At 38.7% G+C, this 23782-nt stretch overlaps 2 protein-coding genes across 3 annotated transcripts; one reads left to right on the forward strand and one right to left on the reverse strand.

The window, feature by feature from the left end:
- Nucleotides 1-9176: 9176 nt before the first annotated feature.
- On the forward strand, nucleotides 9177-15803 carry LOC142640865 (shaggy-related protein kinase theta). The gene is made up of 13 exons (XM_075815169.1): nucleotides 9177-9515; nucleotides 10941-11195; nucleotides 11443-11535; nucleotides 12061-12120; nucleotides 12256-12528; nucleotides 12645-12719; nucleotides 13264-13320; nucleotides 13417-13557; nucleotides 14133-14183; nucleotides 14286-14381; nucleotides 14467-14550; nucleotides 14975-15077; nucleotides 15154-15803. Exons 1-13 carry the CDS (start codon nucleotides 9453-9455, stop codon nucleotides 15213-15215), a joined length of 1413 nt encoding a protein of 470 aa, XP_075671284.1. The 5' UTR covers nucleotides 9177-9452; the 3' UTR covers nucleotides 15216-15803.
- A 1663-nt stretch (nucleotides 15804-17466) lies between these two features.
- Nucleotides 17467-22655, reverse strand: LOC142639037 (pentatricopeptide repeat-containing protein At2g03880, mitochondrial). Of its 2 annotated transcripts, none has more exons than XM_075813128.1 (2): nucleotides 19971-22655; nucleotides 17467-19923 (listed from the first exon to the last, which is right to left on the reverse strand). In XM_075813128.1, the coding sequence occupies exon 1, from the start codon at nucleotides 22521-22523 to the stop codon at nucleotides 20082-20084; it is 2442 nt and encodes an 813-aa protein (XP_075669243.1). In that variant the 5' UTR covers nucleotides 22524-22655; the 3' UTR covers nucleotides 17467-19923; nucleotides 19971-20081. The 2 variants fall into 2 exon arrangements, with proteins under 2 accessions (XP_075669243.1, XP_075669242.1); XM_075813127.1 differs by having other exon boundaries at nucleotides 17467-17923; nucleotides 18957-22655.
- Between the last annotated feature and the right edge of the window lie 1127 nt (nucleotides 22656-23782).

Genomic DNA, 23782 nt, shown 5'->3' on the forward strand with positions numbered 1-23782 from the left:
AGACCTTTTTTTTCAACTGTTAAATAAATGGAAAGGGTTCCAATGGTCTGAGGAGTGTGCTTTAGCTTTCCAGCAACTTAAGGAATATCTTTCCCGGCCGCCCATTATGTCTCGGCCGGAGGTCGATGAAATCCTGTTTGCATATCTAGCCATAGCCATCCATGTAGTCAGCCTGGTTCTTATAAGGGACGATGGCGGGGTACAAAGACCGGTTTATTATGTCAGCAAATCTTTGAATGAAGCTGAGGTGCGTTATTTGCCTTTGGAAAAGGCGATTCTAGCTGTAGTCTATGCCACACGAAAGCTTCTTCACTATTTCCAGTCCCACACCGTTGTGGTTTTGACTCAATTGCCTCTCAAGTCAATGTTACGGAGTGCTGACTACTCGGGAAGGGTAGCCAAGTGGGGAACTATTCTGGGAGCTTTTGATATCAAATACATGCCACGCACCTCGGTGAAGGGCCAAGTTCTAGCGGATTTGGTGGCAGAGTTCGTCGAACCATCGTTAGAAGAAACTGCGAAGGAATCACACATGGATGAAAAATCAGTTTGCGTGATCACGGGCAAAGGACCTCCGATTTGGAAAGTGTCCATTGATGGGGCAGCCAACCAGAAAGGGTCTGGTGTTGGACTTGTTTTAGTATCCCCTAAGGAAATTGTCTTTGAAAAATCGTCTTTGAAAAATCATTGAGATTAGCTTTCTCGGCCACTAATAACGAGGCCGAGTACGAAGTGGTCTTGGTTGGTATGAATATGGTGCGTAGAATGGGGGAAAGGAAGTTCATATGTTCTCGGATTCTCAGTTAGTTGTGGGCCAAGTGACGGGGACCATGGAGGCTAGGGATCCAAGAATGCAAGAGTACCTGACCCAGGTCTAGTGTTTACAATCCGAGTTTGATTCTTTCATCCTTTCTCACGTTTCCAGAAGTGGAAACACACATGCGGACTCGTTGGCCACTTTGGCGACATCCTCGGCTTAATATTTGCCTAGGATTATTCTCGTTGAAGACTTGCTAAAATCAACTCTGACCACTGCAAGTGCCTTCCGTATCCATCTGATAAGGCCTGGACCTAGCTGGATTGACCCTGTGGTCTCTTTTCTAAAAAGCGATATTCTTCCCGAGGACAAGTCTGAAGCAGATAAGATTCGTCGAAAGGCGCCTCGTTTCTGGTTGTCCGAGGATCAGAAATTGTATAAATGCTCTTTTTCCAGACCATACTTGCTATATGTACATCCTGAGGCAACAGAGGCCCTTTTGGAAGAATTGCATGAGGGAATTTGCGGAAGCCATATTGGGGGAAGGTCCTTAGCCCATAGGGCTCTAACTCAGGGATATTGGTGGCCCAATATGCAGAGGGAAGCTCAAGACTACGCAAGAAAGTGTGACCAATGCCAAAGGTTCGCTCCCAACATTCATCAGCCTGGGGGAGTCCTTAATCCTTTGTCCAGTCCTTGGCCATTCGCTCAATGGGGACTGGATATAGTTGGGCCTTTTCCGAGGGCTGTGGGAAACAAAAGATGGCTACTCGTGGGAATCGATTACTTCACCAAATGGGTCGAAGCTGAGCCGTTATCAAATATTAGGCATATCGACTCCAAGAAGTTTATCTGGGAGAATATTATCACTAGATTTGGGGTACCTCATACACTTATTTTAGATAATGGCGTCCAATTTGATAGTAAAGCTTTCAGGAAATATTGTAGTGACATGGGCATCACAAATAGATACTCTACCCCAGCTTACCCTTAGGGAAATGAGCAGGCCGAGGCCGTTAACAAAGTCATAGTCAGTGGACTTAAGAAGAGGCTGGATGACGCGAAGGGTAGATAGGTAGAGGAGTTACCACACGTTTTATGGACGTATCGGACTACGCCACGGAGATCCACTGGAGAAACACCCTTCTTCATGACTTATGGGGCCGAGGTGGTGATACCTTTGGAATCTGGCTTCCCCACGCTAAGGACGAGTTCTTTTAGTCCGAAAAATAATGATGGCCTCCTTGAAAAAAGCCTGGATCTGGTTGAGGAGCGGCGAGAGACCGCCATGGTCCAAATGGCTTATTATTAGCAAAAGCTTAAACGAATATATGACGCTCATGTGAAGCTAAGGCCACTAGCGCCTGAGAATTTGGTATTGAGGAAAGTCGTGGGTACTACTAAAAACCCAGCATGGGGAAAGCTAGCACCAAATTGGGAAGGACCATATTAGATCATCTCTGTAGCGGGCATAGGGTCATATCGATTAGCTGATCTTGATGAAAAAATTGTAGAACACCCCTCGAATGTAAACAACCTACGAAGGTATTATTATTAACAAAAAGTATTTTTATCGTTCGTTGTTCAAATTATCAGTATGTACTTGGTTTTATCTCTCACTATTTCTAAGTATTAAACAGAAACTTGGTCATGCATCGTCCTCGAACCACATGCCTTGTGAAAATTGATATCCTATTGTTTGTTAAATTGAACCTTAGTTATGTCGGGTCCTCAAACCTTCTACTTTGGGAAAATTAACATTTCAAGTTACTATTTCCAAGTATCAAACAGAAACTTGGTCATACATGGTCCTCGAACCACATGCCTTGTGGAAATTGATATCCTATTATTTGTTAAACAGAACCTTAGTTATGTCAGGTCCTCAGACCTTCTACTTTGGGGAAATTAACATTTCAAGTTACTATTTCTAAGTATCAAACAGAAACTTGGTCATGCATGGTCCTCGAACCACATGCCTTGTGGAAATTGATATCCTATTGTTTGTTAAACAGAACCTTAGTTATGTCGGGTCCTCAGACTTTCTACTTTGGGGAAATTAACATTTCAAGTTACTATTTCTAAGTATCAAACAGAAACTTGGTCATGCATGGTCCTCGAACCACATGCCTTGTGGAAATTGATATCCTATTGTTTGTTAAACAGAACCTTAGTTATGTCGGGTCCTCAGACCTTCTACTTTGGAAAAATTAACATTTCAAGTTACTATTTTCAAGTATCAAACAGAAACTTGGTCATACATGGTCCTCAGACCACATGCCTTGTGAAAATTGATATCCTATTGTTTGTTAAACAAAACCTTAGTTATGTCGAGTCCTCAGACCTTCTACTTTGGGGAAATTAACATTTCAAGTTACTATTTCCAAGTATCAAACAGAAACTTGGTCATGCATGGTCCTCGGACCACATGCCTTGTGGAAATTGACATCCTATTGTTTGTTAAACAGAATCTTAGTTATGTCGGGTCCTTAGACCTTCTACTTTGGGGAAATTAACATTTCAAGTTACTATTTTCAAGTATCAAACAGAAACTTGGTCATGCATGGTCCTCAGACCACATGCCTTGTGGAAATTGATATCCTATTGTTTGTTAAGCAGAACTTTAGTTATGTCGGGTCCTCAGACCTTCTACTTTGGGAAAATTAACATTTCAAGTTACTATTTCCAAGTATCAAACAGAAACTTGGTCATGCATGGTCCTCGGACCACATGCCTTGTGGAAAATGATATCCTATTGTTTGTTAAACGGAACCTTAGTTATGACGGGTCCTTAGACCTTCTACTTTGGGAAATTAATATTTCAAGTTACTGTTTCTAAGTATTAAATAGAAATTTGGACATGCATGGTTCTCAGACCACATGCCTTGTGAAAATTGACATCCTACTTGTTGTTGAAAGGAAGTTTGGTTATGTCGAGTCCTTGAACCCTCTACTTTGGGAACATTAGCAAAAACCATATCACATTAATGTTGAGGTGTTGATGAAACACTTGGATTGCTTTATGCCCCAAATTGAATTCTAAGTTAAGTTTTTGATTGTGTATTGCTATGTCACATATGTTATGCTTTTGAGGCATGATTTGCAAAGTATAAGCTAAGTATGTGTACTTCTATTTAAAGTTATAACAAATTGAAATATTGGAAGTGGAGTTAGTTGTTCCATTCATTCATTTTTGTGCTGATGAGTATTTTTATACTAAAAGTTGGAAGTTAAATGAAAATCAAATCAGACGGTTTCTCATTAATATTTGTCAGTGTATAGCCAAAGCAAAAAATTTAAAAATCTGTTACATAACAAAAAGAGAAGTCCTAACTAGCCTAAACCCTAAGCCTTAGAAGTGAGGTTCTGCTCGGAAGTGCTGGCAGCCTTTGTGCGTTTCAGCTTTATTTCGAATGAGGACTGGGTTTGTTTTCCCTTATCTGTTCCCACCGGTGGAGGGACATTGGGCTCAGCGCATTGGCTCATAGTCTTCTCGGCACCATCACCCTATTCCTTCTCTTTGTTGGAACCCTTAGGTTCTATAGGAGTTGGAATGGGCTCTGAAATCATAGGAGGGAGCGTGGAAGATGCTGTCTCAGGGGCAGGTGCGACAGGAGGAAGTTCTTCTATCACCTAGATGTCTTGGGGGAGCCAGATGTTTTCGGGCTTCCTCAACTCAGAGGTTGAGGGAATCCTTGCCACATTCAAAGCTTCCCCCCACACTTGTTAACAGTATTCCCGGTATAGCTTGGCGAACTCCTCGGTTAGTTGGTTTTCTGTCGCCTCTACCCCTTCCTTGTAAGCGACCTTCTTCGCGGCCTTCATGGAGTCCTTGAAGGTATGAGGCTCATCTCTCATTTTTTCAAGCTCCTTCTTCAAGTCGGAGTTCTCTTGTTGAGATTTGGATAAGTCTTCATCCTTCTGACGAAGAAGCTTGCGTTGCCCCTCCACCTGGGTCCTCATTGTCTTCAGGCTCGCCTCGGCACCGTCCTTTTCCCTCTTTAGCTCTGCCAACTGTGTGGTTAGCTTCTCGTTCTGCGCAAGAGCTTGGCCTAAGGACTTCTTGGTCTCCTGCCTAAGCTCCAGTTCAAGTCCAGCTTTCTTTCGAGAATCTTCCACCCACTTCTCGATAGCAAAGACTTCCTGGATGGCCTGTGGTGAAATATCAAAATGAATGCATTATTAGTAACATGAGTCTCAAGTACATAAGAATGTTTCTTTCGTTAAGGTTTAATGAAAGAATAAGATGAGGATAAGACTTAGATACTCACCAGGGCCAAGTCCCTTTTTAGCGAAAGGAACAGATGCAGCTGGTTCATCTTGTCCAGGGCGTCCATGTCCTTAGGCAGAAGAAGGGGACGTTCCAAGGCGTCGGCCAGATGGAGAGCGTGACCTTGTTGGAATGCCCTAATACTAGACTGGCAGGAGATTGGCGCCCTATCTAGTTTTAGGTCGGCAGACCAGTTAGCCGGTGCACGGCGTACCTCGGCAAGGTCCCTGTTCTCCCCGCTTTCCACTGAAGAGGCACGTCCTTTGCCTTTGCTAGGTTTTTTTTATTGTTGTTGTTATTGTTGTTATTGTTTCAGCTTCTTTTGCCTCTCTGCATCTGCTTCCTCGGCCTCACTTTTCCTCTTCTTCTTAGGCTCCGGAACGGGAGCCTTAGGATCGGAGGGAGGAGGGGGTGGTGGCAAGGACGGAGGGACCTGCGACCCACCCGTTCCCTTTTAAGAGACTCTCGCGCCCTTCTTATTCATCAGCTTTCGTAGCGCGTCTATATCTTCTTCTTCTTCGGAACTGGAATCTGGCTGTGCAATCACCAGGCCTTGTATGCCCGAAGTTTCGGCGAGCACGTGTTCTTCATCCGAAAGGATGACAAGCTACTCCTCTTGGGATCTCTCGGCTCCCTCTAGTCGAAATTGGTCTATCTCCTTGTCCAACGATTGTTGCGAGGACCCTGGCTCTTCTCGGACGACAGTTGTCTGGGAATGTGCCGAAAGAGGAATCGCAGCGATCAGGCGAGAATATAGGATGACGGAGGCATTGTCTGGGAGTTCGCAGTTGGAAAGGAAGCTGGGTCGTGCCACGTCAATCCTCCTGCGTCGTTTGTCTCCTGCAATGATCGCGTTGTCAATTTCTTGGAAGTCCACTGATATAGGGTCGTATCCTAGTATCAAGTGGGTAGCTCTTACTTGTAGGTCTTCACTAACGGAGACTTCGGAGCGAAGGACATGGTTCAAGTTAGCAACGTTGCAAAGGCTGAGACGTGGGCGTACGTGTTGTTTATCTGTGAGAAGAAACATCCGAGAAGACGAGCATGGTCAGACTAGTGATAAACATCAAGGCAAAAAGCAATAATGTGCAATAAAATTAAAAGCGGTAAAGGCAACAGGATTGAATCATGGGTTAGGAAATCTAATTCCTAAGGAGTCACACTTGGCTCTCCCTATTCGACTGGGCAGTGAGGACCGTCAGACCAGTTTCCTGAGGCGATGAGATAGTCTTCTTTCATGCCTTTGTTGGATTTGGGAAGACAGGAAATCAGCCTAACGATGCTAGACCTGGATTTAATGTAATATCCTACATTTTTGAATTTATGGCACTCGTACATATAAGCAACGTCGTGCCATGTGAGGTTCAAACCCATTTGCTCGTTCAGAGTATCAACACAACCTAAGACTCTAAACATGTTTGGTGTGCATTGGTCTGGGCATAACCTATGGTTGCGAAGGTATTCACTGGTCACGTTTTTCATGGGGAGGGTCATCCAACCTTCTATGAAGGCGATCATGGAAATGATGACTTCTCCCTCTCTCCTAGCATTACCTACGGCTTCTACTAGGCAATATATTAAGCCTACGTCATCAGGAATTTGGTATTTGGCCCTAAAACCCTCCATACCGGCGCCAGTATCTACTAAACACTTAAATCTACCCATTTGGTGGGAGCAAAAATGAAAGTTTAGAGAAGGAAAAGGGTTTAAATGGTGGCCGAGGACAGAAGCCGAGAAGGAATGAGTAAAGAAAAGTGAAAACTTACGGGAGTTGGTTATGCGATTCTTCACGAGCTTCTGGAGAGAAAAGGTAATGATTGACACTTAGATGCGATTGATTTCTGAAAGAATGAATGAAAGTACGGGTTCCCAGGCGTTTTGACGTGCGGGAGGCGGCCTCGAAATTAAAATTCTCCCGCTCAAATTTTTAGAGCTAATCTGCGCCGTCGGATTCGTATCCCACCGTTGAATGTGGGCAACAGGATGTAACTTGCGGTCATAAATGCGCGCGTTCCGGGTTTCGAAGCGTCAGAGACGGTTTGAGCGAACGAAAGGGCCCCTACATGTGCGGCTGTCTGCAAAGCGTATGGAGGGTGCGCTGTTTGGTTCAAAACTCTATTTCTCTCCTCGGATGGGAGGGAAAAATAAAAGTTTTGAGGGGCTATTGTGGGGGGTAAAAATGTTCGAACAAACATTTAGGCTTTGGACCTGATTGGTTAATACAAGTCTGTTTGGTCAAGGTCCATAGGCCCACAGGTCAATCCGCACTATAGTGGTTCGAGGAGTTATCCGATGAGGAGTATGTCCTCGGACAGGTCCAGCAATGGCCCTGGGACTTGCTAGACGGATTGGAGGCAGAATTCTGGAAAAACTGGTGAATAAAAGTGTGATCCAAGCACCCTTTAAAAGCAAGGACGTGTGAGAAATATCTGAGGAGAAAGCTGCTACCACCACATTAAAGGCCCTGCATCTACCTCCCTGGCCGCATTAATGGGGAAATGGCCTCTAAACAGTAGAATTCAGCATTCCTGCTATTATTTGAAGACTTCAAGAAGGTGGTGGATGGGATAAGTATCTAAGGGGAAGGTTTGTATGACACGTGGATGAAAAAAAGGAAAATGAAGAAGTATATAAGAAGACGAGAGAGGAAAGAAGAGAGGACCCTACTTCTGAGCTAAAAAAAAAGAACTAAGAATTGTAATCTTTAGCATAGAAAGAGAAGTACTATACAACTCGAGACTTACGTCCGAGGAAGTTTCTTTGTCATATTTACTTATCATTTGCATAGATTGTGGCACTTTAGCCTGTTAACCAATTTCCAACATCCCAATCCTAGGTTTCAAACTCATACTCTACAAATTTCATTGTATAAGGCTTATTGGGCCTGAGCCCATCACTTGTTTTTAGGTCCGGGTACAATTTTGCACTTACAATTACCTATAAAATAACACAGCCACTTAAATCTATAGATCCTTCGAGAATGTTTGGTAAGGGTGTTTAAATAACAATTTACAATGTTTAAACACCCTTACACGTATTTCTACAACACTTTTTAATTCACATGTATTAACACTTAAATAATAGTATTAGAAATCTCTAATCAAACGAACCCTTACTCGCTCCTTAACAATATAAATGAACTCAGTCCATTAACTTTTTTTTTTTTTTTGAGAAACAACTTAATCCATTAACCAAATATGAAATATTCACATGAAAAATGAAAAGCATCAATTAATTTATCAGATTTTTATTTTGATAAATAATTTATTAGATAATAGATACTAGCGTTTATTGTCAGCATACAATACAATCATCTATTAAGATTTTAGTGTTAATAGCTAAAAATCTATCCTTTTACTTTTATTTTTCCCTTCCCATAATTAGTAAGCCAAATGCTGTCATCTCATTTCACATCAAAGAAATGTCAACGCCATAGTTTTGGCTATGGAAGAGAATATTGTTCCATTTATAATGCTACATTATCAAACTCATAAACCTTAATGTTTACACAACAAATCCATAGTTTCAAAAAAAAAAAAAACATAAACCTTAATAGTTTCAAGCTTCAACACAACATAACCCCTCCTTACTATTGTAGCAATTAGCTATACGTGAATAAAAAAAAGAATATATTTAATGTGTACTGATCAACTCCACGTCACATGACGGTAAATGTAATACTATGTGTTACGTAGAGATCTTGATGGAACTATCGTGATAAGCACAATGACAAATAATAATATGTTGTCTTAAAAAAGACCGATTCATACGCTCCCTCGATCAAAGAAAGAAAGCCTTAATCTACCTATAAAAATCTTTTTTTTTTTTTTAATTTGTAAATTGTAATAAAAATGTCAAAGACCAGTCAAACTGACAAAGCTCCCAGAATATTCGGTTCTCTCTCTCTCTATCCTAAAATCCTTTTCTCCGCAAAAACGCAACAAGTAGGAGGTCATTTACGTAACGCCAAATCACTATTCTCCTCACAAAAATCTCTACCGTTGGATTCCACCAATAATGAGAGATGAAGGGTCAGATATGGGAGTTTGACCAAAGTACAAAAAAGAAAGAAGGGCGGAATGATTGGGTTTGATCCATGTTTGACCGTATGACAAAAAAACCAAACCACCACCAACAACAACAACAACAACAAATTTCGAAAAACATAAGGCCACCTGGACTCTAGAGAGAGAGAGAGAGAGAAAGCCCATATTTTAGAGAGAGAAAGAGAGGTTGAGATTTTTTTTTGTTTTTTTAATTGTCTATCTTAACTTCTTTTGTTTGTGGGAGGAGAGAGAGAGAGAGAGAGAGAGGGATTTGAAATTCTCTCTCTTCTTGATGATGATGTTTTTTTTTTAATGAATTTTTTTTTTAATATTTTAGATTGTTAAAATTGTTTGGGGGAATTAGGGTTTCCAAATTCCAACCATGAATGTGATGCGTAGGCTAAAGAGCATTGCTTCTGGTCGCACTTCCATTTCATCCGATCCTGTAAGTTTTTTTTTTTTTTTTTTTTTTGGCTTAGTCTTTGTTTGGTTGCTCTGAAAATTTTCAGAAAGAAGGAAATAGAAATACAATGTTGAAGCTTTGAAGCTATATTTTTATTATTATTTTAAAAAAAAGAAGAAGAGAACTTTGCATCAGCTTTGGCTTTTTTTATAATTAATTTGATTGCTTTTGTTTTGTTTGTAATAAAAATAGTTTCTTTGATTCTGTTTCCTTGTGGGAATGAGTCAGATTCTTAAATGCATTTGTCAAAAAGGAAAAAAGAGAGATAATAAATTTTTGATGCTATATATTTGTTTGTTTTTATTGCATTCCAAATTGTGGGATTGTTTGTGGTGTTGTAGTTTTCTATTTATCTTTTTTTTCCCTTCTAAAAATGCTGTTGAAGTTAATGTGGGGTTTCATGGTTATGCAATATAAGGTTGATTTAGCTGGTCATTGTTGTTAAATGTCTGTATGTATACAAGGTGTGATGGGGAAAGTGCCATCCACCCAACATATGTGTTACAAGTTCGAGTACGAAAATCAGCCTCTACACAAATTTGAGGCGAGCATTGTGTATTGGGTACGGCCCTATAACTTTGCGAATAAAGGGCTTTCGCATGAGATTTTGATGATGGATTGTGGAGTGGAGTGTGGCTGTTGCGTGAGGATGGGATTTAGTTTTGTGATTGTAATGCAGCTAATAAGGCAAATTAGTACATAGGGTGGTAGTTAATAGCTAGGAAGCACGGACACTTAGATTAGTTTAGCAGCTGGCTTCTGCAATGAATATCTCTATTTGGTTGGCAATGGGTCTAAAATCTAAATCACCGTTGCTTGCATTTTGGGGGAAAAAATCGTGGAAATTTGAACAAGTAAATCAGAAGAAAGTCCCCATCAAAGCAATAAAGTAAAACCTAATGGTTGAAGCATTTGGGTTGTGGTTGAACCGTATGACATGACAGTTTCTGCTGCTCACAGTAATCAGTCTGCCTCGAGGAGATTTTTCTGACTTTTGGCCGCTGATGCCTTTTGAATTATTAGAAATTTAGAATCATAAAACTTGTTTTAGTCATGCCTTAAGGTGTTTTCAATGAGGCATATGGCTTTGGTAAAGTGACAAGCGTAGCTCAAAAGGGCTAATTGCACTTTTCTTGAAACTTGTATAACTTCCTAATTGGCTAGTTGGTCAGTCTGTGTATATTGTGTTTATGGCTCCTTTTAGTTCATTTTGCTACTTTTCTTCCCCCCTCCCTGGGAATGTTGTTATGGTGAAAGAAACAATTAATTTGCAGTGAGGTTAGTTAGATCAGACAGAGTGCAGACGCTATGTCAGTTTTATTTTCAATAATTTAAGATACATTGGGTGCATCACATTACTACAACTGTCTAATTCTTTTTTATGGTCAATGTAATTGATTTCTTTAGGGTGGAGATTCTAGCACTAAGAGAGCAAAGGTTGATCAAGAGACTGAACACAAGGACAATGAGAAACCAAATAGACTAGAGAGGTCTGCCACGGGTCTGGAGCAGCATATGGCCTCTACATCACTGGAAACTGCTGCAAGCACATCTGATGCATCTACAATGCCTAGAAAAGAGAAGTCTGGTTATGATCAGCTCCCTAAAGAAATGCATGAAATGAAAATTAGAGATGAGAAAGTAAACCACCACGATGAAAAGGTTAATTTTTTGTTTGAATTAGTCTGTTTCCTCCTCCATGAATAATTTTCTAATTTCTTTTGTCTATATCATGCCTACTATATACGTTTTTGAGCAATATTAAATTTTTTTTTTTATACTTATTTTATCTTTTGAAACGTCCTTATACAGGATGTAATTCTACTGAATCACACAGATCTTGCAAAATCTTTGAAACCACAAAACCTGAAACAGTTAAATCGCTGGTCTAAAATTTTGCATTTTGCAGGATATGGAACCGACTGTTGTAAAAGGTAGTGGTACAGAAGCAGGTCAAATAATTGCAACTACAATAGCTGGTCGAAATGGACAACCAAAACAGGTGACTCTATTTCTTTTGTCATTGCATTTTTTTTCTGCTGTGCTGTTTTCATGCTTGTCTATTGAGAGTGAACTAAGAGTCTTTTAAAAAAAATGTATATTCTCACCTTCTTCTGGGCCTTGTGATTGATCTGAGGAGTCTGCTTTTATGGTTTTTATTTCTTCTGGCTCCCCTCCCCCCCTCATGCATTTGCCTGTTGGGAGGTTTTATTTTTTATTTTTTTATGGTTTTTTTGGATGCCTTTCATGGCTTGGTTGTTGAATATGAATTTCAACAATAGCATGCTCATGTGTATATGAAAATATGCATACTTGGGTGTACTAACTTTCCATGCAAGTAAAATTTTAGTTGATACATAACTCTGAAAATTTTAGTTGATTAATTTTAGTTGACATCTAGTGATTGAAGTTTCTCTGCATGATATTTGGCTTTAGAACCTCTGCCTTGTTCTGTATTTCGAACATAAATTTTATTAGAATCAATAATGTACAAAGCTGTTAATTATTATTTCTTACCTGGTTGCAGACAATCTCATACATGGCAGAGCGTGTGGTTGGCACAGGTTCATTTGGTGTTGTCTTTCAGGTACTTGGACTTCATCTGCCTGTGTGCATATGTCCATATTGATGTTTTGGTTTATTGTGTGTCTCTGTGTTGATATTTTTGTTAATAAAGATTTTGATGTCTCTTCCATTTCCACATGATACGAATATGTTGTAGGCAAAGTGCCTGGAAACAGGTGAAGCAGTGGCGATAAAGAAGGTGCTGCAGGATAAGAGATACAAGAATAGAGAACTTCAGATTATGCGCTTACTTGACCATCCTAATGTTGTTCCACTGAAGCACTGTTTCTTTTCAACCACTGAGAAAGATGAGTTATATCTTAACCTTGTCCTGGAGTATATATCCGAGACTGTCTACAAAGTTTCAAAGCACTATATCAGGATGAACCAACATGTGCCCACTGTCTTTGTTCAACTTTATACATACCAGGTGAATAATGAAACTCTGCATTTATCTGTGCTGTAAGATTTGACGCATATACCACATAATTACATGGTTGCTTTGGGTCTTTTTACACATTAAATTGTGTTATGTTATCTTTGTAGATTTGTCGTGCATTAAATTACATGCATCACGTTGTTGGAGTGTGTCATCGGGACATTAAACCACAGAATCTACTGGTAAGATTTTCTCTCTTGTTTCATTGGTTCAATATCAGCATGAAGGAATTTATCAGTCTTTGCTTTTGTACATATTTTTGTGTCAATTTGAACCATACACTTAATAGCCTACCACTCCTCTGATTGAGTCATGAAGTTTTAGCAAGTTGCTGTTGTGGCTTTTGACTCTGATTCAATTGATCTAAGAAGATTGTTTCTGTCAGAAACTAAAAATGCTAAATTTTTGTTCGTAATGATAAGTGACTAGCTCTGAAAATATTTTTTATGCAGTAAGAAAGGTAGTTGAAATTTACTTGTTAGCGATTCACCTTGACAAATTCTTATGATTTTATCATCCACCTTGTATGAAGATGATAATAGTTGTTATAATGCATAATCTAGGATTACAGAAAATACAATTATAATGCTATATGGTGCGCATTGGTAAAATCAGCAGTTATGTTGTTCTCTGTTCAGCATTAAGATGTCATTTTGTTTGAACTCATGTTTGTTACTACATAATGGCAAGGCTTCCTAGGGCTAAGGTGTATGATGCTTACTGCAGGTCAATCCCCATACTCATCAGTTAAAGATATGCGATTTTGGCAGCGCAAAGATGCTGGTATGCTTTTCCTTCTATTTTCTTCCTTATCCAAAAGGATTTCAGAAATACTCTGAACATGTTAAGCAACTTAAAAAATTTATTTGACAATTTTAGGTGCCAGGTGAACCCAACATATCATATATTTGCTCACGATATTATAGGGCTCCAGAACTAATATTTGGGGCCACAGAATACACAACTGCTATTGATATGTGGTCAGTTGGTTGTGTCCTTGCTGAGCTGCTTCTAGGACAGGTGGGTTTATATATATCTGGCGCTTTTATTTTCTGAATTTTGATGTCAAAGTTTAATAGTCAATATATCTTTGAGATATTAGTTAATGTAAATTTCTACTTTGTTTCATCAGAGATGGAGCATGTTTTTTGCAGCACTTACAATAGATTTTTTATCTTTCTTTTTAACTTCTAGAAGTGGTTTCCAATTGTATAATTTCAAATCTTTTAGTGAAAGAAGTGTGGATAGATTTACCCCTATCATGTTCTCTAGCATAAGTTTTCTGGTATAGTTGTTCAGTGTGTTTTACCTCTCTATTTGGTTGTGTTCCTTTTTGGACATGCCTTCATTCTTTGGAGATTGGAAGTTTTTAATCTTAGAGGTTTACAGCACTAGGACCTATTTAAAAGCATCTCCTATATAAGTGTAATTCTGTTTGATTATTATCTTCCTGCTTTTGGCTTCCCTTTTTTTTAACAATCCTTACATGAAGTATGCACATATTCTTTTGTTATGAAGTTTTTGGAGATTTAGTTTCTTTTCAAATAAGACACTTGTCTGGTTCTGATGTTTACTGGGTTTCACATCATATGCAGCCACTGTTTCCTGGTGAAAGTGGTGTTGATCAGCTGGTTGAGATCATTAAGGTGCACTATCAATAACTTTTTGTTTCCTTTGATTATTATTGCTTTTTCTGTTTTGCATCTTCTTAGTGATTTTCTTCCCCATTTTTGGCTGTATTATATTAGATTCTGGGGACACCAACCAGAGAAGAAATCAAGTGCATGAATCCAAATTACAATGAGTTTAAGTTCCCTCAGATCAAAGCTCACCCATGGCACAAGGTTTGCTGGAAATTTTATCACTATATTTTCCTCATTGTACATGGACTTTTTGTGATGGTGAATCTTATGACGTTATGATTTCTAGATATTTCACAAGCGAATGCCCCCTGAAGCAGTGGATCTTGTCTCAAGGCTGCTGCAATATTCACCAAATCTACGTTGCACTGCTGTAAGACAGTTTAATTTTTTTTTTCTATGAATGTTGTCAAATGTTTTTACTCATACTTAATGATGGTTAAGTAGATACTAAATGGTTGAAATTTTGACTTCCAATAATAATGTGGAAGATCTGCTTCTTGTTTTTGGGTGAATCTTGAATCTTGATGTGGCTACAGCTTTGATCGGTACATTTTTAGAATGAATTTGCCACCCAATTCTAGGGTCAAGAAGCTGCTTTGGTAGCCAATTGCTATTATTAATATGCCTTTACAGTAAAACATGATTTCATTTTATCTGTATTTTGGCTTGATTTATATATATAATGTAATTTGTCAAAATATAGCCTTCTAAGTCTACTCATTGTCTGAGATTATTAATTCTTGAGAAATATGGATTGTTGTTAGATGATGATGTAATTTAATCCTGGCTTTCAGTTGGAGGCATGTGCGCACCCCTTCTTTGATGACCTGAGAAGCCCAAATGCATGCTTGCCTAATGAGCGAGCACTTCCAGCTTTGTTTAATTTCACAGCTCAAGGTAAGTTGATATTGTGTACTTTCTCTTTATATATTTGCTTGAGGATCCATGTTGCTGATGCCAAAACTCCCTGCAGAACTGGCTGGTGCATCTATTGAACTGCGTCATCGACTCATTCCTGAGCACGCAAGGAATTGAATTTTTTTATCAGACATGGTGGTCACATCTGTAGGAAATATAAAGGGGTTTTTGGGTGCTTAGTTGTCTGATTAGCCGTGCTGCCCTGCCCCAATAGCCCAGAAGCCGCCCTTTGGTCTTCACAAATTATCATGATAGAAACAAGGGGTAGGAGTGTCATGGGGCTGGCAGGCTGTTCATAATGGTGTGGTGGATGTGCAGGTGGAAGTGGGAGTGCTTGAATGAGGTTGAAATTTTCCAAATTTTAGGATGTGACGAATGCGTTGATGGTGAATGAGTTGTTACAAATGTTATTGTGTTGTCATATATAGTTAATGGGCATTTGATTGGAGACTAACTGAATGGGATCTGTTAGATGAATTAGGATGTTTTTTTCTAGTGTATACCATTCTTACTCATTTTTGGTGTTACAAAAAGAAATTCAGATATCCAAGGAATTCGTGTCAAGTTCTCTATTTTCACCACCCTTTGAGAAATAACCTGTGTTATATGGTGTTGCTTATTGGAAGAATTCCTGAAAGTTGAACTGTGGAACACTAAAACAGCACAAACTCAAATCATAATAAAGCTATTCGCATGCTTTCTTAATTTTAAGCTTTTTAATCTTATCGTGTCGTCAACCATTCAAGCAACGTTAGAAAAAATCGCCATCTATATGTGGATGAGCTTGCAGCTATCAGCCATATTGCAAATGCTATATTCATCTGCTTGCTTCTTTCCTGAACTTGAAGAAAATGCAGGAGCTTATCAAAGAAGTGAACCTTCCATCGCTCAGCTTGAGAAATATAAAAATATTGCTTGTATTCATTAGTCAATGTAATCATGTGTTAAAATTTAATCGGGGAACTTAATCTACGGCACCTAGTAAATTGTACTTGCGTTTGATTCAAATTTCGAAACTTTGGATGGAAATTCAACTCATTGACCAGTCTTGCTGCACTTTCTCAGTACCAGGGAAAAAAAAGTGGGTTATGTTGTTTGATATCCTGGAACTCTTTTGGTGCTTAATACATACAAGATGATCTATTAAACTTTGGGACTTGGTAGAATACCTCTAGCAAAAACTTGATTGTTTGCTCTTTTAATTCGTATAAAATTAAAAGACACCAATCTCAAAATGTACCAATAAAGACAACCAAAAAAAAGGCCGGAAAATTTATGCAAGGGGTATGATAAGCAGGCAAAGGTACACCATTTGTATGGTCTGTGGCACTTCCCTTTTTTCTTTTTTTCTTTTTTTTTTTTGGTGGTAAAAGTGGCACTTCCCTTTAAACCATAGGATGCTATGCCTATATGTCAAGAAGTGAGTATAGAACAAGCTTGTGAGAAAGTCCTAGTAATAGCAGGCAGCTAGTAAAGAATTCAAAAATAAAGCTCAGCTACATGAATCAGTCGTTCTTATTATTCAAACTTCAAAGTCTCAAAGTAATTGGGATGCACGTAGTCTGGGCATTCAATCCTCACCTGGATAAAAAACTTTTTGTTTTAAAATTTTTAATCTTTTACTTTTTCTGATAAGGATAAAAGTTAAGCTGTTGACTGTTAACCTTTTTAATCTCAATCCTTAAAACTAACTAATTATACCAGATTTCAATCCCAAAGTAGACAAAGTAATCTAAATTAGTTTGGACAAGGACAACACCCCCTCATAATCGGGTGGCCTCTCCTTTCATAAGGCCGAAGAATTTTCTTAATGATTCCAATTTTTTCAACTCCACACTAATTCTGAGGATTTAAACAACAGCAAATTTTTTTTAAAAAATAAATAAATAAAATTGGCAAATTTCATTTAACTAAATGCCAAAACTATTTTTGGTTGTACAAACACCTAATTTACTAATCCATGACACCTAAGCTAATTTCTGTCTTTCATCGCAAGCGTGTTTAGAAAACAGACTGAAATATAAATGCGTGTGGATTGAATTTTTCTTGTTTAGTTAGATAAGAAGTAATGTTTGTTTTAAGTTTGGGCCTTCTCATTACTTAGACTTTCAGTTAAAAAACTATTTTAATCTCGTAACATAGTCCGTACTGTTTGAAGTGATAAAAAAAAAAAAAAAAAAGACTACTTGTGTGGCTAATCTATTTTCATACTTGAGAGAGAGAGAGAGAGAGAGTTGATTATGGATGGCTGAATTTAGAGATAATTTTTACAAGACTTGTGTGATTAACTAGGTCCAACATAAGAGTGGGTGGCAATTACACTTCTAATCTTAGACCATTGAAAGTTTCCAGGACAGTTTGTTAATCTAGGAATATCAAATCCATGAAAAGTATTCAAGCCCGAAAACATGAATAACATCAATGAAGATTAGGTATCTAACTGTAATGTGATCAAAATTTATACAAGATAGTAGCAGTATAAAACATATAATAAACCAATATTTCCAGACAGTTTGGGGCGAGGTGGGGATGGACAATTATTTTACAGAAACTTTATACAGAAGATCCAATCCAGACTCGGTCGGCTTGCTTATCATGCATGAACAGTCTCTTACCAGCCTTTTATTTAATCATCAGTGGTCTCACTTTCTTGGTGATCCAAACTCATCTTATCAAAGTTGTCTTCTGTGTTGAATAGAGACCTGATGAATTTCTAGACCACTAGAGGTTATATACCCAAGCATTTTGAACTCAGGTGTGTACTACATAGTCACAGACTGACAGATCAGATACACTAGGCTCGATGTAACCAAACTCATCTCATTCTGCGATCATGACGCCAAATAACAATCTGTTTAAAATAATTTCTTTTGGAGATGATTAAATTCTTAACTTTCATACCACAAAGGAATATATTATTTACTGCAACAATAATTCATTAAAAGACCACGAAATTGGGGCTCTGTACAAGTATCTCAAGATGCAACAACTGTAATGCAAAGCAATATAGTGTATGGGTAAAAGTAAATTTGTATTGCAATTGGAGTAATTTAACATTTAATGTTGATGGATGCAAAATCACGAATAGCAACCAATTTAAAAACTGCAAAGTTAAATCCCAATTGATGCAGGGAGTGCAACCAGAATCAATGTTGAAAGATTAATTGGTTTGAGATACCAGATTTCATTTTTGAATTTTGAATTTAGGCTTTGTTGTGATTGAGGATTTTAGGAAAATGTAATTGTGGCTTGATTAGAGCTCTCCTTATTGATGTCATCCTTGAAGCCTATTAAATAGAGATTTCAACAATAGTTTGAAGGAGTGCATTTTGAATCAATTTCTGATGAGAGATGTTTCTCTTTAGCTTGGTTGTGAAGCCTAGTTTTTTTTTCCCCCTTATTGTTGCAAGCTCATTCTGCATCAACTTGGGTATGGACAGAATTATGATCAATCAAAGGTTTAAGATGAAAATATGATTGGTTTTTATGGATACTAAGTTCTTAAGGATGCAGATCCTGGCTAGGGGTCACCATGGATCATGTAAACCAAAACATGCAAAATATTCTAACTACAATTAGATTATTTCATCCTTGAAATTGGATCAGGAACCAAAATAACCATTCTAGTAACAATTAGATCTCACTTTTCATTGAGTTGTATTAACACCTACTGCAATCATCTCTTAAAGATTATTACTATTATAAAAGCTCATTTCATCTGCACTACCTTACTTTTAGGGTGTGTACTTGGGTGTTTTTTCACTGACATTGAATCAGCAACAACCAGCATTAGAGAAGAATCATAAAATTTGAAAGTAAAAGAGAATACAAAAGAGAAAGAGCCAATTTGAAGCCTACCTTATTGCACAGTGATTATTGCTCAACCTGCCAGAGATGTGGTGTGAGAATAGCATGCTGTCTTCATACTCACAAGAATTTTGATATTACTCCAATTCTGCATGCCAATGCTTTGATATAGAATTAATTAGTTCAAGCAATGAGATGTAACCTGGAAGGCAATGGACGAGAACTTCCAAATAAACCTCATAAAATGCAGCTGCTTATAGAAGATTCTCTGCCTCATTATATTTAGCTAGCATTCCATGGGTAGTAGCAAGAAGCTTGTTGGCATCACCTAAATATGAACCCACCGGGCCTAAGATGCTCCAGGAAAAATGAACATTCATCCACCTGAGAGGATATCATGTTTCAAATGCATATTGTATTTGCAGAAACTGAAACATGCTTTGACATCATGGAAGGAAAGCTTCTCAACTTGAACTAAGAGTGTTGGGCCTTGGCCTTATGCTTGACAATAACTGGTTCATTTGTTTTTTTCCACAATAATAATAAAGCATTCTACTTAAGCTTTTGATGATATATTCTTCATTCACAGAATCTTTTTTCCACCAAAAGTTTGGTGATGTAGGATTCTGATTGCATTAAGAGGTCAAGTTGAAATATAGTTAATGCCTTCAATCCTAATTATTTTTTGATAAAATGCTTTAGAAGATCCAATGTGGAAAATTTCTTAGGGGAAAATAATAGTTCATCCCCTAATGTATGGCCTGTTTTCATTTTTCCACTCTATGGTATGGAAAGTCTTAGTTTAGTCTCCTGAGGTTTCTTCCATTGTGTTTTTGCTGATGAAATACGGGATATCAAACTGCATACTTCAGGGGATAAAATCATGGGGATAAAATCACACGATTCAACGTAATCCAGGTCACAAGAGTATTAAGGATGGGAGGTTCATATTACCTGCTAAATCAGTGTATAGGACAGGTCCATGCTTTTCTGGGTTCGAGCATTTTCAGATTTCTGTCTGTGTCAAAAGAAGAAACTAGTGCAAATGAAGTTTATGGTTTCAACCTTGAAAATGAAGTTGAAGGATAAATTGTGTGATGACAGAAGAAACTAGTCATTTCATAGCATGCTTCTCAAAGGACACTAGAATAGGAGCCAAGGTTTGAGGTGAAAATTCTACCAGTAATCCCCGCAAGAACACTTTCCTTCTCTAAAATGATGAAAACAGTTTGAATCCCTCAAAATAATATGCCGAAGAAAAACTCTTGATATATATTTCATAGCGGAATGGCAATCCCCACAAACCCTAAGATTCTTGAAGATTCGAATTGGTACCACTGGTGGCAGAGTGAGAAGCCCAAAAGCAATGGCCAACTTCTCACTGTGATAAGCTAGACCAAGCTCCTTACTCTCCTCATCCATGTCATGAAGTGCAAACTTCTTATCTGGCACATACCCCACTTCCTTGATCAATATCATAATCTCATCAAGCTTAGAATAAATCTCAGATGTCCTTGGATGGCCTCTATCTTCAGATATAAATTCATGCACATGACTGTTCATCTCAATCCAACTGCAACCAGGCTCCTTTCTGATTCCCATTGATTTCATCAACTGTCGAATTCTTGCAAAATCTTCTGATCTACCAGCTGCAGAATACATGTTAGCTAACAGAATGTAAGGCACAGCATTTGAGGGCTCCAATTCAAAAAGTTTGTTTGCTGCACTCTCTCCCAGCTCTAAATCCCCATGTACTCTACATGCTCCAAGTAATGCCTTCCATACTGTGGCATCCGGTTTAACATCCATTCTATTCAGTAATTCCATCGCCTCATTAAGGTGTCCTGAGCGCCCCCAGAGGTCAATCATACAAGCATAGTGTTCAGGACCTGGTTTTATTCCATAGACCTTATCCATAGATTCAAAGTACTGGAGACCAATTTCCACAAGACCAGCATGGCTGCAAGCAAATAGCAAGCCAATAAAAGTAATGAAGTCCGGCTTTGTGCCAGTTGCTATCATCTGATCATAAAATTGTAGGGAGTCCTTTCCTTTGCCATTCTGTGCATAACCAACTATCAAAGCTGTCCAAGTAATCACATTCCTTACTCGCATTGAGTTGAAGACTCTACTGGCATCTTCTATACACCCACATTTTGCATACATTGTGACTAGGGAATTATCTATCGACAAAGATTCAAGGCCAGATTTAATAAAGTTTGCATGAACTTGTTTCCCAAATTCTAAGACTGTCAATCCTGCGCAGGCACTCAGAATGCTGGCAATCACATATTCATCTGGACAGGTTCCTGTAGTTATCATATCATGAAACAACTTAATAGCTTCTTCATGGGAGCCATTGTGAGCAAATCCTGTCACCAGGGAGGTCCATGAGACCACGTCCTTGTCCACCATCTGATTGAAAACCTCACAAGCACAAGCTAAGCTTCCCTGTTTAGCATACATGTCAACAAGAGCATTGCTCACTAGATTGTAAGCCTCAAATCCAGTCTTGATAATCAAACAATGAACGGATTTCGAACTTTTCATATCCATCATGGAAGCAAAAGAGTTTAGTACTGATGGAAATGTAAAGACATCAATCTTCATATCTCTTGAATGCATTTTCTTAAATAAGGATAGAACTTCCTCTTCAAACCCATGCCTTACACACCCAACTATCATGGAGTTATAAGAGATTACATCATCAGTTTCCATTGTCTCTAGTCCCCTCCTTGCACTTCTTAAGTCTCCACATTTTGCATACATACAAACCAATGCACTTTGAACAAACACATTAGCACCAAAACCACTTCTAACTATGCACCCATGCACCTGAGCCCCAAAATCACATGCTGAAACTGTTGCACAAGCTGTCAATATGCTAGGAAATGTGAACTGATTGGTCTCAACTCCTTTGGTCCTCATGTCTCGGAAACACTCAATTGCCTTATAGCCATCACCATTCTGAGAATACCCCGTAATCATAGCAGTCCACGACACATTATTTTTCCTATCAGCCAATGTTTCAAAGAGACATTCGGCTTCCAAAATGCACTTGCACTTTGCATACATGTCAACAAGACCAGTGGCAACAAAAACATTAGAGTCAAACCCAGCCTTTATGGCATAACCATGAAGGTTTTCACCTCTCTGGCGCAAACCCAATATTGAACACCCCCTAAGAACACTTCCCAATGTATACTGGCTGGGTTTTTGTCCCTCAAGCCGCATTTGACAGAACAATTCAAAAGCTTCAATTTCACAGCCATGCCGATAATACCCAGATATAAGAGAAGACCAAGTGATAGAACTTTTCTTCGGAGCCTCATCAAAGAGTTCTCTAGCCTCATCTAGTCTCCCTATATTGGCATAAGCAGCTATAATTGTGCTCCAACTAAATTCATCCCTTTCAGACATTTTATCAAACATCTTACGGGCATCATCAATTCGGCCCGATTTAGACAGCTCATTAATTAGCCGGTTCAAATCCAACGTATTAGAATGAGTGGAATTTGCAACGCTATAATTACAAATAAAAGGAGCTAATCCGAGGTGATTGAATTGATGTAAGGCTTTACACGAGGGACCCAAAAGCCGTAGTTGTAATTTAAACATAACCCAGCTTGTTATCGCTGTGTTCTTTATTGAAATGATCGTATTGTATTTTGTATCTGATACCTGAAGAGCAAAGTAATAGGATAGTATAGCAATGACCAATGAGGATCAGTGCAAAGAAGGAGAAAAGGTGAGGATGGATGAGGTGGCGGGAAACTTTTGTATTCAAAGTTGAAATGTCCTAACTGTAGAAGCTCAAAGCTGAATGGCAATCGGTAAGAAAAGAATGCCAAGGCCCAAGAGGCCCAAGACTCAAAAATGGCTGTTTGTTACTGTTGCTTAGAGCATCAGCATTGGTTTATCTCAATTCTATCCTAGTTTACTATCCAAAAAGCCACTTTATCAATTATACAATACAATTTTACAATACTTCCAGCATCTCAACTTTTATTTTCTTATTCTACTCATTAAAATAATATTTCTACACAATAAAATAATATATCCCACAATCATCATCATTTACAATACAACACATTATTTATTCTCTCTCTTTCTTTCTGTTCAAGAACCACAATCACCATCACCGCTGCACTACAGACACCTGACACCACCGGCAACCCATAATCTACCGTCAACACACACAAAAAAACCCAGACCATCAACACCACCCTCTCCAACCATCAACACCACAAAAAAAAAAACACACACACACATACACAGCAACCCACGGTCAAACACAACAACCCATCAAAGCCACCACCAACAAACCCACGTCGCTGCACCACCAGACCCACACAACCCATCTGACCCACACAAGCCACGCGACCCAACACTAACCTACCGCGATCTCCATCGCTAACCACTGCAAAGCCACACAATCTTCACCCATAAACACAATAAAAATTTATGAAAATCGGATTGCTCAATTTGCCGCTGGGTATCTCGATTTTGTTGAAGCTCAAAAGAAGTGGATTCGCCGCTAGGAAGCTTGAAGGAAGTTGATTTTTTTGACCCATGCGAAGAAGGAAAAATGAAAGAGAGAGAGAGAGTTGCCGGAGGAGGAAAAATGAAAGAGAGAGAGAGAGTTGTCGGAGAAGGAAAAACGTAGAGACCCACCACCGCTGATCTCGCCAATCTTGAAACCCACCATCGCCGATCTCGCTGATCTTGACACCCACCACGCCGATCTAGAGAGGGCAGAACAAGAACAAGGGAGAGAGAAGAGATGGAAGACGGAGAGATAAAGAGAGAGAAAAGAATTTATGCATGAATAAAATATATTAAAATTTATACAATTTGAGCTACAGTGCGATTCTACA

Source organism: Castanea sativa, chromosome 6, assembly GCF_040712315.1.
Source record: "Castanea sativa cultivar Marrone di Chiusa Pesio chromosome 6, ASM4071231v1".
Classification (NCBI taxonomy): Eukaryota; Viridiplantae; Streptophyta; class Magnoliopsida; order Fagales; family Fagaceae; genus Castanea; species Castanea sativa.

Coding starts and splice junctions, on each gene's coding strand:
- LOC142640865 (XM_075815169.1), top strand. CDS start 9,453: ATGAATGTGATGCGTAGGCTAAAGAGCATTGCTTCTGGTCGCACTTCC. Junction 13,558..14,132: donor CTGAGCTGCTTCTAGGACAG/GTGGGTTTATAT, acceptor CATCATATGCAG/CCACTGTTTCCTGGTGAAAG. Junction 14,382..14,466: donor AAGCTCACCCATGGCACAAG/GTTTGCTGGAAA, acceptor TATGATTTCTAG/ATATTTCACAAGCGAATGCC.
- LOC142639037 (XM_075813128.1), bottom strand. CDS start 22,523: ATGTTTAAATTACAACTACGGCTTTTGGGTCCCTCGTGTAAAGCCTTA.